This window comes from Podarcis tiliguerta, assembly GCF_965153285.1.
Source record: "Podarcis tiliguerta genome assembly, chromosome: 13".
Taxonomy (NCBI): domain Eukaryota; kingdom Metazoa; phylum Chordata; class Lepidosauria; order Squamata; family Lacertidae; genus Podarcis; species Podarcis tiliguerta.
In genome coordinates this window covers 33,243,250-33,256,790 of record NC_139546.1, presented here as the reverse complement: position 1 = coordinate 33,256,790, position 13,541 = coordinate 33,243,250, and the positions used below count along the sequence as shown (strand labels likewise).

The window sequence follows — 13,541 nt, the reverse complement described above, 5'->3', positions numbered from 1 at the left end:
GCTGCCGGCATCCGCAGAGGTCAGAATAACACCCTGGCAGCTCCACGTCTGGCCCTGCCAAAAGCGGCTTATCTGCTTTAATCGCTGCTCAGAAGGGCAGCATATGGGGCAGGAATAAACAGATTAAAAAGGAAGCAGGGACCCTCCTGCGTAGGAAGGCCAGAGGTTTTCAGAAGCGGGACTTTGGTGAAGCGGGACACTTGGGTTTGATCACCGTGTGGGCGGGGAGCACCGAGGGTCTAGCTGGGCACAGGATGAGGGAGTAGAAGAGCTCAGACTCCTGGCTCTTTGGCTATCAGAGCCCCTACAAAGAATTGCAGCTCCAGGACTGTTTGCTTCCTCCTAATGAGCCTTTGCAGATTAAAAGTCATGGGGCCCGAAACAGCTGCTGCACTTCCACCTCTCCATTCCCCTAATCACAGCGGCAGGGAGGGTGGCAGAGGAAGAAGCGGAGCAGCGGGCAAACCCTCAAGGATGTGCCAAGGTCACTCCGGGGCAAACAGATTTAGCTCTGCCCCTGTTTCTTGGTCCTCAGGGCTGCTACCCTTTCTAGCCCAGCCGCAAGACCACTCTGGGACTGTGCTGCAGTTACGGGGAAGCAAGTGGGGGGAGCTCTCTTAATAAAACCTACAAGGCCCATCCCAACCCCTCCCGATTTAGGTTAAGCCAAGTCATAACCTCCCTCCCCTACCACTTCTAACCATCCAGAAACACAGGAAGGCCCCCAAGTGTTGTGCATGCCCAGTTCTATTCACGGAGAGAACCAAGGCAGCCTGCCTAACCACTGCAGCACTCTGGAGGGCACGACTGCAAAAACCCCATTTTATCTGCCCTGTCTAGCATCTTTGGGCAATGTGGAGCTGTTGGATCTGTCATCCTTTTATTCCTGCCCACAGAGAATCACGAAATGGTTGAGCTGGAAAGGATCCAGTCCAACCCCCGTGCTCTGGCAGGAGTCAACATCAACTAACCTACCTCCTCAGAGACTCGCTAGGACACAAATTTGGTTAAGCCTGTTATATAAAACCCTTCTCCATCTGTGCTCCACCCCCGCCCCCCAGACCTGGCTTGCAGTTTGGCCTTGTGTGGCTCGGCACCAAACCAAGCCAGTCAGGACAGGAGGACACAGGGCACTTGTAGGCCTTTATTCTGGGATTGAAGCCACTGCAACAGCACACATGTTTTTCGCAGCATGCACACGTAATCACAGTTTTCAAAATGCCAGCCTGTACTCTTTTTATTTATTTAAAACGTCTAATCTGGATTCCCCCTTAACACAGAAAATCTGTAAAAATAACCCAGTTATTGCTTGTGTGGAATTCCTTTAGCACATTTTGGGGTGGGCAGGTGGTTTGGGGTGTGAACACCTTTGCATAGCAAAAAGACTTGTGCTCATGTCCAGCTTGGGTGATTCCCATAGGCCTCTGTGGTTGGCCACTGTGAGAACAGGATTCTGGGTGCAGGATGATGGGCCATTGGCCAAAAGGGCTTTTCTTATGTTCCCCCTGTCCCATCAACACCCCCTGGTGTGTACATGAACAGAAGCGAATCTGAATGGCTAAAGACTACAATTGGTGTAAAGCTGGTTTGAGAAACAACATTTCAAGCAGTAGTGCTTTGTAACAAAGGACGGGATACTTATGCATTTGGGATAACATCATGGGAAGATGGATTAAAAACACACAGTAAGTGGGAGCTGATCCGTGCTGAAGGTCTCATGGCAGCAAGGTTAGATCTCAAGGTCTCCAGCCAAGCTCAAATTACTACTCTTGAACCCAGGAGCTTTGCAACTGTGTAATTGGTTATAAAAAATTAAACCACTCATTATTCTGAAAGAGAAAGCATTGCAGAAGAGTTTTGCTTGTCAGTGTGTTTTCCTAAACTTTCATTCCCCACCCCCACTGAGATCTTCAAAATAAAAACTTCAGCATTTCCCCCCTGATTCTACCCCCTTCCCAGGCCTCACATTTCTAGCTCTTTCCCCTGTCTCGTAAATTTGGCAGGGTTCAGTTTTTGTCTTTCTAGAGTTAGCGGCTCCATGATATCACAAGGTCCTACGCAGAGAACACTAAAGCCCATCACATCACTAAGCCCCAACCCATGTATCTAGGGCTTGGGATGCTGGAAACTAGGTAACCCAAGAAGGCGGTTTATTCCCTCATGAAGATCATGAGAGAAGTGAGCTGGAGACATTGCAATGTAGGGCCCTGGTTCCATGAATAAGCATTGGGAGGTGGGGTAGTTCTTTGGGATATTTAGATTCCCTCAAGGCCGCCTCAGAACCCGTTTCCGAAGCTCCATTTGCAGCAGATCTCGCTCCTTCCGGATCCCAAGTAAGACGCTTTGGTTCTCATGAGCACGGCGGATCAAGTAGGGGATTACTTCTTCCACAGAGCCGAAAGGGATAGATTTGTAGATGGCATAACCGGCCTGGCCTAGATTTGGGCACAAGATTTTAAAAAAAGAGAGAGAGAGAGAAAGGAGGTGACGATATCGCAGGAGGAACGGAAGTGGCTGTGGGTGTGGAGATCATCTGTGGGAAGCGGGGTCTACACTCACCTAGCGCCAAGGAAATCTGATCGCACATGCCCAGCAGCTGCCCAAAGCTGACCGGTCCAGCACCCTTGTCGATGCCCATTTCTGCCATCCTTAAAAGAGATAAAACAAGCACATTTCAGCGACAGGTTGGGGAGAAGTTATGAGAGTATCATAGCAGTGAACAGCATAAGCTGTAAGCTACAAGGGCTAGGAGTCCAGCTCAGTCACAAAGATGCTGGCTGGTTTTTTAGGCGAGCTGCTTGCCGCTAGACCTCACCTTCAACCCCTCATCTGCAATATGGGGATAATATTATGGGGTCAGCTTTACAGGGTTGCTGTAAGAAACAATGGAAGTATTATTTCTACATTAACCAATGGGGGCTGTGTGTGTTGTGTACTGGTTTTCCATAATGTGAATGGGGCTTATTTTGCTGCTATTGTCTCGGGTTTCTAACGTCCTGGATAATGTGTCCCCATCCTCCTCCCGAAGGGATGTATGTGCTGTCAGCTGTCTGCCCAGACGATGTCTGCTGATTTTTCTTTACCTCTGTATGCCGACAACCAATATTTTGCTCCTAGGCATGTCATGATAGCAGTATGCCACTTCCCTTATATATAGCTTGCTTTCATGCAAATAGATCTGAGAGGTGGATATGGATTGGAGTATTGGCTGCAGATGTCAGAAAGGCAGCGCAATGCTTACACATACAATTGTGTATGTATGTGTTGTAGTGTGGAGAGGCTCCCTTCCAAGGCTATTCCCCCCACTCGTGGCTCCCACTTCCAGAGAGTACCCATATGTCCAAACCATCAGAACTGTTGGACATGCCAGCTGGTGCTTGTTATGTAGAAAGACAACCCCACTCACTTCCCCTTTGTGGTATTCCCCCTACCTTTGAACAGTGTGCATCACGGACGCTTCGTTGTGTGTGGCCACGATCATCTCAAACCTTCCCCTGGCTCGAGACACTTGATCCAAACCAAAATCCAAACAGCGCTGGTAACTGGATCACAGGAAAAAGGAAGAGGGCAAGAGAATGAAGCAGAGGGGGCAAAAAATGAGAGAGGTGCACCATGCATCAAATTTGTATAGGCTGGTTTATATGGATGGATGGACATTAAAAAATCACTACTGTATAACTGATAATAGAAAAATGCAATGCGTCTAATTCAAGTGAGGATAACAGTTGCATACACACCACACATTTAAAACACAGGTCTCCCCACATAGAATCCTGGGAATTGTAGATTTACCTGCTTGCAGAACTATAATTCCCAGGAACTTTAACAAGGCAGAGTTCCCAAGATCCTTGGGGGAAGCCTGTGCTTTAAATATACCGTATTTTTCCATGTATAACTCGCCCCTGTATATAAGACACACTCTATTTTGGGGGCAGTGACCAATCACATGTTCCTCCTATACACTATCCGTATATAAGACTATCCCCCCTTTTAACATTATTTTTTAGTAAAAAAAAACAAAAAACATGTTTTATACACGGAAAAGTACGGTACTTTCAATAGATGGTGTGTACGCAGCCCAGTGACCTCAGATTGTTATCTATGTGTGCTAATGAGTGATGGGCAATTTCAAGGCCACGCCTGAGCTCCCTTCTTATGGTTCTTTATCTTTAAACCAGATTTGGACCAGGCAGCCCTTCAAATAAACAATTTTGCCACATAAAGGACCATCCTAGGTCACATGATGGAAGGAAGACACCATAGGAAGCTTCTCTTCCCATGCCTCATATTAATGACCCGCAGAGTAGTGGAACAGGGTGGAGTCCTCCTCACTTTTCGTTGGTAGCCTCCCAACTGGGCTGCACAGGATCAGGGTATCCTTTTTCCTTTGCCAGTTTCCGCTCTTTCTCCAGGTAAGCCCCCCGGACCAACTTCATTCCGAAACAGACACCCAAGCGCTCGGTGAGGGCGATGTCCTGTTTCAATCGCTCCAGGGTGTCCTGGAGGGAGACAAGTTGGCCAAAGACCGTAGTAGAACAGGAAAGGAGTCCTCCAATACCACTGAGTTGTCAAGGTGAGAGCAGACCTTCCTTACTTCCAGGAAGTAAGGTGGATAGAAGGAGGACTGTTTCTGGGGGAGGAACTCACCTTGAGATATGCCTGGTATGTGTTCCAGATCCATGGCTTTTGGGTGTTCCAGACAGCCATCATTGCCATGGTGACAAGCGTTAGGGCGGGGTTAATGTAGGTGTATTCTGCATCCACCAGGACACGGACTCCTTTTTCCACAGCATACTGCAGACGGAAAGAGGTTGGGAAGATGAGAACCAGAACAAAATGGACACCATCTCCAGGGCTGGGCTCCCCTGCTTCCGTCCTTGCCTTACAGTACCTGTGCTACAGAACTGAGCCGCCTCAACGATTTCTTGAAATGGTGGTTCTCTTCCTGGGTCAGGCAGCCAAAGTTCAGCTCCTGGGGGGCAGGAGAATAGTGGGAGATAATACACAGGTCAAATAAAGTTTTAGCTCTCTTTGGAGCAAATGTAATCCACCCGGAAGGGAGTGGCAAAAAGGCTCCTCACCTCCCCTTTCATGGCAGCCACCACTCTCTCGATGCTCAGGTCTGACTTCGTCTCCTGCTCTTGCAAACGCAGGGTGATGGTCTTCTGCAAAGGGAGCAGGGGAAAGTAATCCAAAATAAAAGCAGGGTAGCTCCCTGTACGCCGGCTCCCTCGGCCAATAAAGCGAGATGAGCACCGCAACCCCAGTCGGTCACGACTGGACCTAATGGTCAGGGGTCCCTTTACCTTTACCTTAGCTGGGACGCGGGTGGCACTGTGGGTTAAACCACAGAGCCTAGGACTTGCCGATCAGAAGGTCGGCAGTTCGAATCCCCGCGACGGGGTGAGCTCCCGTTGCTTGGTCCCAGCTCCTGTCAACCTAGCAGTTTTAAAGCACGTCAAAGTGCAAGTAGATAAATAGGTGCCGCTCCGGCGGGAAGGTAATTGGTGTTTCCATGCACTGCTCTGCTTCGCCAAAAGCGGCTTAGTCATGCTGGCCACATGACCCGGAAGCTGTACACCGGCTCCCTTGGCCAATAAAGTGAGTTGAGCGCCGCAACCCCAGAGTCGGTCATGACTGGACCTAATGGTCTTTACCTTTACCTTAGCTCCCTTCCCTTCACAAGAATTGGGCCAGAATGAGGTCCTATACATCAAAAATAAGGGATGGACTGAAATGGTAGAATCCTGGAGGAGAGGGGGCTGGCAAGAGAAGCAAGCAGAGGCACCAGTCTCTAGAGCAAATAGTTTTTAAGACATCATGCCCAAGAGGATAATTGCATGATACTCCCCATGCTGCCCAATTACTTTGCATGCTATGTTTTATAATTTTGTGGTGTATACCACTTCAGATTTTTCTGTTCAGTATAAAGTGGTACATAAATGTAACTTAAACCAAGGATACACATATGTTCAGAGCTTGCTACTCCCAATGCCCCGACAGTCCCTCTGCCATCCCACAATACTCACGCAGAGTGCAGCTGCCATCAGCGCTGTCACCTTCAGTTGCATCATGGGATTGATGGCACCAACTGCAGACAGATCCAGGCAGGTAAGCATAGAATGGGCATTCTTGTCATACCAGTCTTCCCTGGTTGGGGCAAAGCAGATAGAATAATAATAATAATAATAATAATAATAATAATAATAATTTATTTATATCCCACCCATCTGGCTGGGCTTCCCCAGCCACTCTGGGCGGCTTCCAACAAAATATTAAAATACAGTAATGCATCAAACATTAAAAGCTTCCCTAAACAGGGCTGCCTTCAGATGTCTTCTAAAAGTAGTTGTTGTTCTCTTTGACGTCTGGTGGGAGGGCGTTCCACAGGGCAGGTACCACTACAGAGAAGGCCCTTTGCCTGGTTCCCTGTAACTTGGCTTGTTGCAGTGAGGAAACCGCCAGTAGGCCCTCAGCGCTGGAACTCAGTGTCCGGGTAGAACAATGGGGGTGGAGACGCTCCTTCAGATATACAGTACATAGGATTGTAGAGTTGGAAAGGGTCACGAGAGTCATCTAGTCCAACCCCTACAATACAGGAATATTTTGCCCAACATGGGATTCGAACCCACACTCTGAGATTAAGAGTCTCATGCTCTACCGACTGAGCTATCCCAAAGTCAGTGCAGAATCTCCTTCTGGTACTACCACTTTGCTTGAAAATACTCAGCAGGCAACATCTGTCAAGAGCAACACTTTCAAACTCTCTGAAAACCTTCAAGGGCCAACTTTCACTTTCACTCTGTCCTGTTGTTCAATGATCCCCTTGAAGCTTTCGTTGCCAGTTTCCCCAAAGAGAAGTAAAGGGCCAAATGAGATGTGTCTATTTGATAAATTCTTCAATGCTGGGTAGATGATTTGTGTTAAAGAAATAGTTGTTGCTGATCACCAGCACGGTGGGGGCTGAAAGTTATAGCCCCCTTTTCTCACACCATAAGGGACTCTAGCTTAGTGGCAGAGCCTTGGGTGCAGAAGGTCCTAGGTTCAAATCCTGACATCTCCAGGTCAAGCTACAGAGCTACAGTTCCCAACCCACAGCTCTTAACAAACCCACAATTCCCAGGATTCTTTGGGGGAAGTCATGTGCTTTAAGGTGACTAACAATCATGTCTACCCTTCTCCGTCTACTGTACTTATAGACCATATTATGGTTTGCGAAAATTACTCAAAGCAAGTCCAGGTTTTGATTTGAGGACACTGTTTTTTTTAGGTAATCTCTATACACTCCCCACTCTTTTTGGAACCTTTGGTTAGACTGTCCCCTAACTGTATCCGTCAGTTTTGCCATTTCAAAATATTCAAATGATGAAATGAGAAAGAAACCGTGTAACAAACAGGAAAACAGACCCGCTTTGAGGAGGTAGGAAGTCTACTAGAAAAGAATAAGAATGGGAAATATAAAGTAGGGTAACGTAAGTCCGCGTGCAAGAGCATACGGATTTATGGTTATACATTTGTTATTTGTTTTGTGCTTTCTATTTAGTTTGTTTCTTAATTGTCGTTGTATCTTAGTCTGTGTGTTTATGTGTTGTAACAAAAAGTTAATGAAAAGCATTAAAAATAAATAAACAAGGTGGCTAACAATTCCAATAATCATAAAAAGTTGGAGGGTTTTTAAGCCAAGACTGAGAGCAAAATAAGCAGCAGTATTAACAAATCAGCAAAAAGAAAAGCAACCCACCCACCCACCCGCCAAATCATTATAGAGAACGTTCCAAGGCCAGCCTAACTCAGCAGGGGGACTGAACAACACGCTGTGCATTTAAAACTGTAGTCTACCTCCCATAGAACTACAATTCTTGCCTCCCTTAAAAAAACTATAGTTCCCGCCATTGCGAGGGCAGGTGGAGGAATGTGCTTTAAGTCTGTGCTCTGTATACAGCCTTGGCTTCAACGGACTCTAGTATATCACACAAAATTAATCTGTTGTTTGGCCAGTTCAAAGATGGTTGTGTCTCTCTTTGCACCTGCGTCCCAGTCAAGCACCTGCGTGTTTCACATCAGGCCTGAAGCAGATCCGGATAGCGACCTTGTTTGATGTTATCAAAAAGGGGGATCAGCCGTTGCTTCTTCCGTTAAGGATTTTTCCTAAATGTGTACCTAGAGTCGCCATATTTCAGAAAGTAAAAACCAGGGAACCACCAAAATTGTTCCGTTTTTTAGGAAACATCCAAAATTGTTGAACATGATTTTTCAAATGACTTGCCTAAGATCCAGGACAAAGCGCCGCCTTTCGGAAATTCCCCACCCCGGACGCCAATTCCGGCTTTGAAATCCCGGTAATGCCCAGGAAAATCTGGACGTATGGCAGCCCTGATATCTTCAGGTGCCTAAATGATGGAATCTCCACAACCAGCAGTTTTGACAGGTGAGAGATGTAAAAGGAGAAAGAGTTTCAGGTTGCGGGGGGGACTTTAGCAATATGGCGCCCTGAGCAAGGACAAATATTTATTATATTCACAATAATTCCTTTTGGTACTGCTGCTATTTAAATGGATCTTCTCAGTAGGTACCTATATAAATATTGTTGCTGTTGTTAACCCCCTCAGCTCAATGCCCTGTGCTGCCCAGGTTATTATCTACTCTTCCTTTCAGCGTTGAGGCTGGCATGATGAACTATTTAAGGCTGTATTGTTATAGCCTACCTTTTACTCAGAGTAATCCCTTTGAACTTAATGGGCCTGTCACACCCATTAATTCCAATGCATCCACTCTGAGTGAAGTTAAGTTGGTTACAACCCTCAATATTTATTTTAAGGCAGTCTGTTCATAATATTAATCCCAAGTTGGTTTACAGAGGGCTGACATACACCCGGAATTTTCACTTTTTGAAATATGGCAACCCTAGTTTACCATGCATATTGAAGCAACAACAACAAAAGATGCAGTATAACAAAATCAATATGCAAATAACGCAAATATTAATATCAAAGCAGCAGAGCTAAGATTTTCCTTCCATGACAATTCTTCCAGTCAGGGAATCACACCAAAAGAGGACACAGATATGCATAATTTGCCTAGGCTAATTTATAGGTATAGGTGATGCACCTTTAGAAATGGTTCCTATAATTAAATTAGGAACACAATGCATCTTGCCATAATGAGGAAAACTGTGACCAGATGGACTGTTTATTATGGGCAGCTTTTCCACACATGAAATGTTCTTTGTTTTTGTTTTTTCGCAGTGTCCACACAACACTCTTAGGACCAATGCCAGCCTGCACTCCCCGCCCCCGCCATTTAATCTGGATTTACCCTTTCCGCAATAAGTTTTTTTAGAAGCTGTTGCCAACAAGCCATTTGTAAATTAATCCTCCATCTGGAAGCGCTCTTAGAAAGCAGACGCATTCATGGAGGATAAGTCTATGAGCAGCTCTTAATCATGTCAGCTCAATAGAACCTCCAGACCCAGGGGCAGTATAGCACAGAGAATTGCCAGAGAAGGCTTTATGCCTGACAGCATTGCGCCGGCTACTGTGAGAAGCAGGAATCTGGACTGCCTGGCCCTCATCCGGCGGTGCTCTTCTGAAACTCTGAGATTGCATTTTAAAGGGGGCTGTTTTGGGGTTTCTTGCCATTTTCAGCAAGAGGTGATTTCACATGTGTTAGATAAAAAGGCGCATGATTTATATCTTGCCTCGGCAGCGGCTGCAATCTGCTGTGTGTGAAAGTACTCATCGCTACCCTTAGCACCTAACCTCTGGATAACCACTTCCTGAACACAAACCGGATAAAAAAAAACAGGTTGTGAAGACAGCTTTGTGCAGCAGATAAGGATGTGTGAATCATGCTTCATCACTTGACATTTGAGCATTTGAGCACTTCTTTCCCACCTTCTGGCAGTTCCCTCACTATGAGGTTACAAGGAACCAGGCACAGGGCCTTCTTGGGAGCGGCACCCACCCTGTGGAATGCCTCCCATCAGATGTCAAGGAAATAAACAAATACTGCATCTGACTTTTAGAAGGCATCTGAAGGCAGCCCTGGTATAGGGAGGTTTTTTAATGTTTGACGTTTTACTGCATTTTTATCATATCTCAGAAGCCGCCCAAAGTGGCTAGGGCAACCCAGTCAGATGGGTGGGGTACAAATAAAAAAAATATTAAATTATCGTTATCCTATGGGGCCACATGCACCATTGCCATTAGGTCACCGTGCTAGCTAGCTCATTTATCCTCCAAGAAAGTGTGACACGCTCACAGAAGTAAAAGACAAAGCAAGGGCAGACTTGGGTAATCTTTTCTAGTAAGGCCAAAACTTGGTGCCCCAGATGGATCTTCTTGATTATGGATCTTCTCAATGTTGCGCCCCCTCGGGTTGGGGCCCTGTGAGAGGGAGCGGCCCGCACCACCCTAAATCCAGTGCTGATATGAATCCATCCAGAGCTATGCTTGAATCATATGTGAGTGGAGTACAGAGGACTAAGTGGGAAGCTGAATCAAATCCACCAGCCTCTCACCAGTTTTAGCAAAATCATGTGCCTTGCTTTTAAACCCCTGTCAGAGAACTTGTTTCCTAGGCCTGCCTATGCTTCTCCTCATAGTATCAAGGCACAGCCTTCTCTTTGGCTGTCCAAATCGTGCCCCCCTCCTCGCTCACTTTTCTCAACCAACACTCACCCTTCCTTTGCCTGCCCCACATCTTCCTCTATGGGGACGGCAAGGAGAGGACGGATCCCCAAGTTCTGGAGCCGTCGCAGTGTTTCCTTGACCTCTGTGTGGGTTTCGCCAGCAACAAACTGTCCGTAAAGCGTAAGACGGAGCACAGAAGTCCAGAGTCGGTGGCCCAGAATCCGCTGGGAGACGGAAAGGACCTGATGGAGAGAAATAAAAGCTTTATGGAACAAATTCTACGTAGACATCGACGGCGAGTCTGAAGGCTAACAAATGGCAGAGGTCTTCAAGGAATGGGTGCACCTGCCAATTAAGGATCCATTTCGGGGATCAAGTGGGATCGAAACTTTATGGCCCAATCATTCCCTCCATTTCCAGTGTTCAGATTTTGAGCACCGTTGCTCACATAGCCAAAACAACAGCAGCCTTGCACAGGAAGGACCTATCAGTAGGCTTGGGGGAATCACAATTTGCAGAAGTACCTCAATAAACCTTAGGGGGGAAGAAACTGAAGTGGGAGTGACACCCCACCCAAAGCATCTCGCTGAGGTTGAGGGTGCTCAGTCAAAACTGGAATGCCGGGGATGTGGTGGAATGGAGCAGCTAGGAATCCTGAGGATTGCTGCATTCTGCACCATTTTGTTGCAGTTTCTGCTTGTTCCCTATAAATTTTGGTGTTGGTTTTGTGTGTGTTGGTGCTTCTGGAGTCAAAATGTCCCATCGACACACAAGAGAGCAGTATCATCAGGCCGGGGAGTCCCGCAAGGCTTGCAGAAGTTCAACAAATATTTAGGGGGGAAGGGGACTCTATGGGAAGGGGCAGATAATCACAAATGAGGGCTATGAATCTTCAGCACCTATTGAAAAGTTGGTTGGCTTCTGGAGGAGTGGGGGTGGAGGGCAAGAAGAACCAGCAGGAATGGGGAGGGAATTGAGTGACTGGACTCTGGAGCAGCAGTGCTTCATGGTGCAACAATTTGTCGCAGACAAGGTGAAACAAGACTCCTTTTTGAATACAGTTCAGACCCATCCCACGGCTTGACCCAAAGACCCTTAACCTACTCCACTTGCCCCAGCCACAACAGAGCACTTTGGGGCACCCCTTAAGCTACTTCAGGTGATTGGAAATGAATTGATTGCGTTGGTGTGTGGCCTGCAGTGGGTCAAGATCTGAGCCCCCCCCCCCCCTGGTCTCACCGTGGGCGCTTTCCGAACCAGCCATGGGGAGGAGCAGAGCCGGAACACCAGCAGCCCCCGAGTGAGCTCCCAGTTGCTCTTCAGGCAGAATACCTTCCCATCGTCCAAGTTCAGGGAAAGATGGACAGGCGTGGGGTCTTTCGCAGCAGCTTGGGGGGCTGGCTGGGGAGATGTAGATTTCGAAGAAGCCGCTTGGGGAGCCCAGAGGGAAGCCAGCCTGCGGTGCGGCAAGCGAGGCCCGCAGTTCAGCATGCCGCCAGCTCGGTCCAAGGGCCACGGCTCTGGACAGAGTGTAGCACCTGCTGCCTATCCCACAGTGTTTGGGGCCAGCAGGAAACCCCGGTGGGAGGGGTGAAGTAGAGAAAAAGTGCAAGACCCAGCCGACAAGGTGCTGCCTCAGCAGGTTAGTGGGGGCAGGTGGAGGGGGAGCAGCTTAGTAGGGTAGAAAAACTGCTGAGGAGGAGAAGTCACTTATTAAACTTCAGCACTCCGAGGCAGTCAACTGTTTTATCCCATCGGAGGCCGTTTCTTTTGAAGGGTACCCATTATTTGAAGGATCACCCACTTGACCACTTTGATTTGTGGAACTGGCCATTTTACTGCTACCATGTTTATTCCACACTTGCAATCCATCGGTCCTTAGCTGTGATTCCTGCATTGGACTAGATGGCACTTTGGGTCCCTCCCTCTACTGTTCTGCGATTCCATGATCCTTCCTTCCGTGGCAGCACTTACATTTTGGAGCTCCAGATGATGGCCAGGGATGATGGGAGTCGTAGTTCGAAGCATCTGGAGGACACCACGTTGGGGGAGGCTGGTATAGCATGGCAGCCAATGGTTTAGAGCAGGCATAGGCAAACTCGGCTCTCCAGATGTTTTGGGCCTACAACTCCCATCATCCCTAGCTAACAGGACCAGTGGTCAGGGATGATGGGAATTGTAGTCTCAAAACATGTGGAGGGCCGAGATTGCCTATGCCTGGTTTAGAGCAGGGGTAGTCAACCTTTTTATACCTACCGCCCACTAATGCATCTTTCTTGATGGTAAAATTTCCTTACTGCCCACCAGTGCTCGATGGAAGGATTCAGCATGTGCTGTAGAACCCCCTACCACCCACCTAGAATCCCGAAATGCCCACTAGTGGGCAGTAAGGACCAGGTTGACAACCCTTAGTTTAGAGTGACAAACATATCCAGTGTCTTGTTTCTGCGAAAGGTTGAGCCTTAAGAGGCTTGAGAATTTCTGCTCCTACAGAAGCCAGCCTCTGACAAACCACATAACTCCCACCTACAATTCCCCCGTGGGGTGGGGTGGCGCCATTCTGCATTTCTGCCTGGAAACTCATCATGTCAGGTGGGAAGAATGTTTTTGCTTAAACACACAAGCACAAAGTAGCTGGGACATGGTCCAAAAATGGCTGACTTGGGCATTCCCCTCAGGACTGAGAGGTGTGTCTTAGGAGGTCTCCCTGAGGAATTTATTAACTTTAATTAAGAAAGACTGGGTCACCTGCCAAAGGTGGCCCTACAAATGTGCAGAGGGCAGAAGATACAAGCCACAGTGAGGCAATGCAGTCCACCCAGAGTGGAGGCAGCGCAAGACTTTGCAGCTTCTGTTCTTAAGTACTGAAGGTGATTTAGCTGAGGCCTGCCAAGATAAGGAGAAATAAAT

The 13,541-nt window shown here is 47.6% G+C and overlaps 1 protein-coding gene across 2 annotated transcripts; it reads right to left on the bottom strand.

Annotated features, from left to right (window-relative positions):
- Positions 1-71: 71 nt before the first annotated feature.
- Positions 72-12,179, bottom strand: PRODH2 (proline dehydrogenase 2). 2 transcript variants are annotated; one of them, XM_083411456.1, is made up of 10 exons: positions 11,871-12,179; positions 10,680-10,873; positions 6,030-6,150; positions 5,082-5,165; positions 4,892-4,972; positions 4,648-4,794; positions 4,333-4,499; positions 3,432-3,542; positions 2,560-2,648; positions 72-2,435 (listed from the first exon to the last, which is right to left on the bottom strand). In XM_083411456.1, exons 1-10 carry the CDS (start codon positions 12,120-12,122, stop codon positions 2,266-2,268), a joined length of 1,416 nt encoding a protein of 471 aa, XP_083267582.1. In that variant the 5' UTR covers positions 12,123-12,179; the 3' UTR covers positions 72-2,265. The 2 variants fall into 2 exon arrangements, with proteins under 2 accessions (XP_083267582.1, XP_083267583.1); XM_083411457.1 differs by having other exon boundaries at positions 11,964-12,179.
- Positions 12,180-13,541: the final 1,362 nt, after the last annotated feature.

What these genes read in the sequence shown, in the direction of transcription:
- PRODH2 (XM_083411456.1), bottom strand. Translation starts at nt 12,122, where the DNA reads ATGCTGAACTGCGGGCCTCGCTTGCCGCACCGCAGGCTGGCTTCCCTC. An exon ending in TGGTTCGGAAAGCGCCCACG is followed by an intron (nt 10,874 to 11,870) that starts GTGAGACCAGGG and finishes TCTCTCCATCAG; the next exon opens with GTCCTTTCCGTCTCCCAGCG. An exon ending in CATACCAGGCATATCTCAAG is followed by an intron (nt 4,500 to 4,647) that starts GTGAGTTCCTCC and finishes GTCTCCCTCCAG; the next exon opens with GACACCCTGGAGCGATTGAA.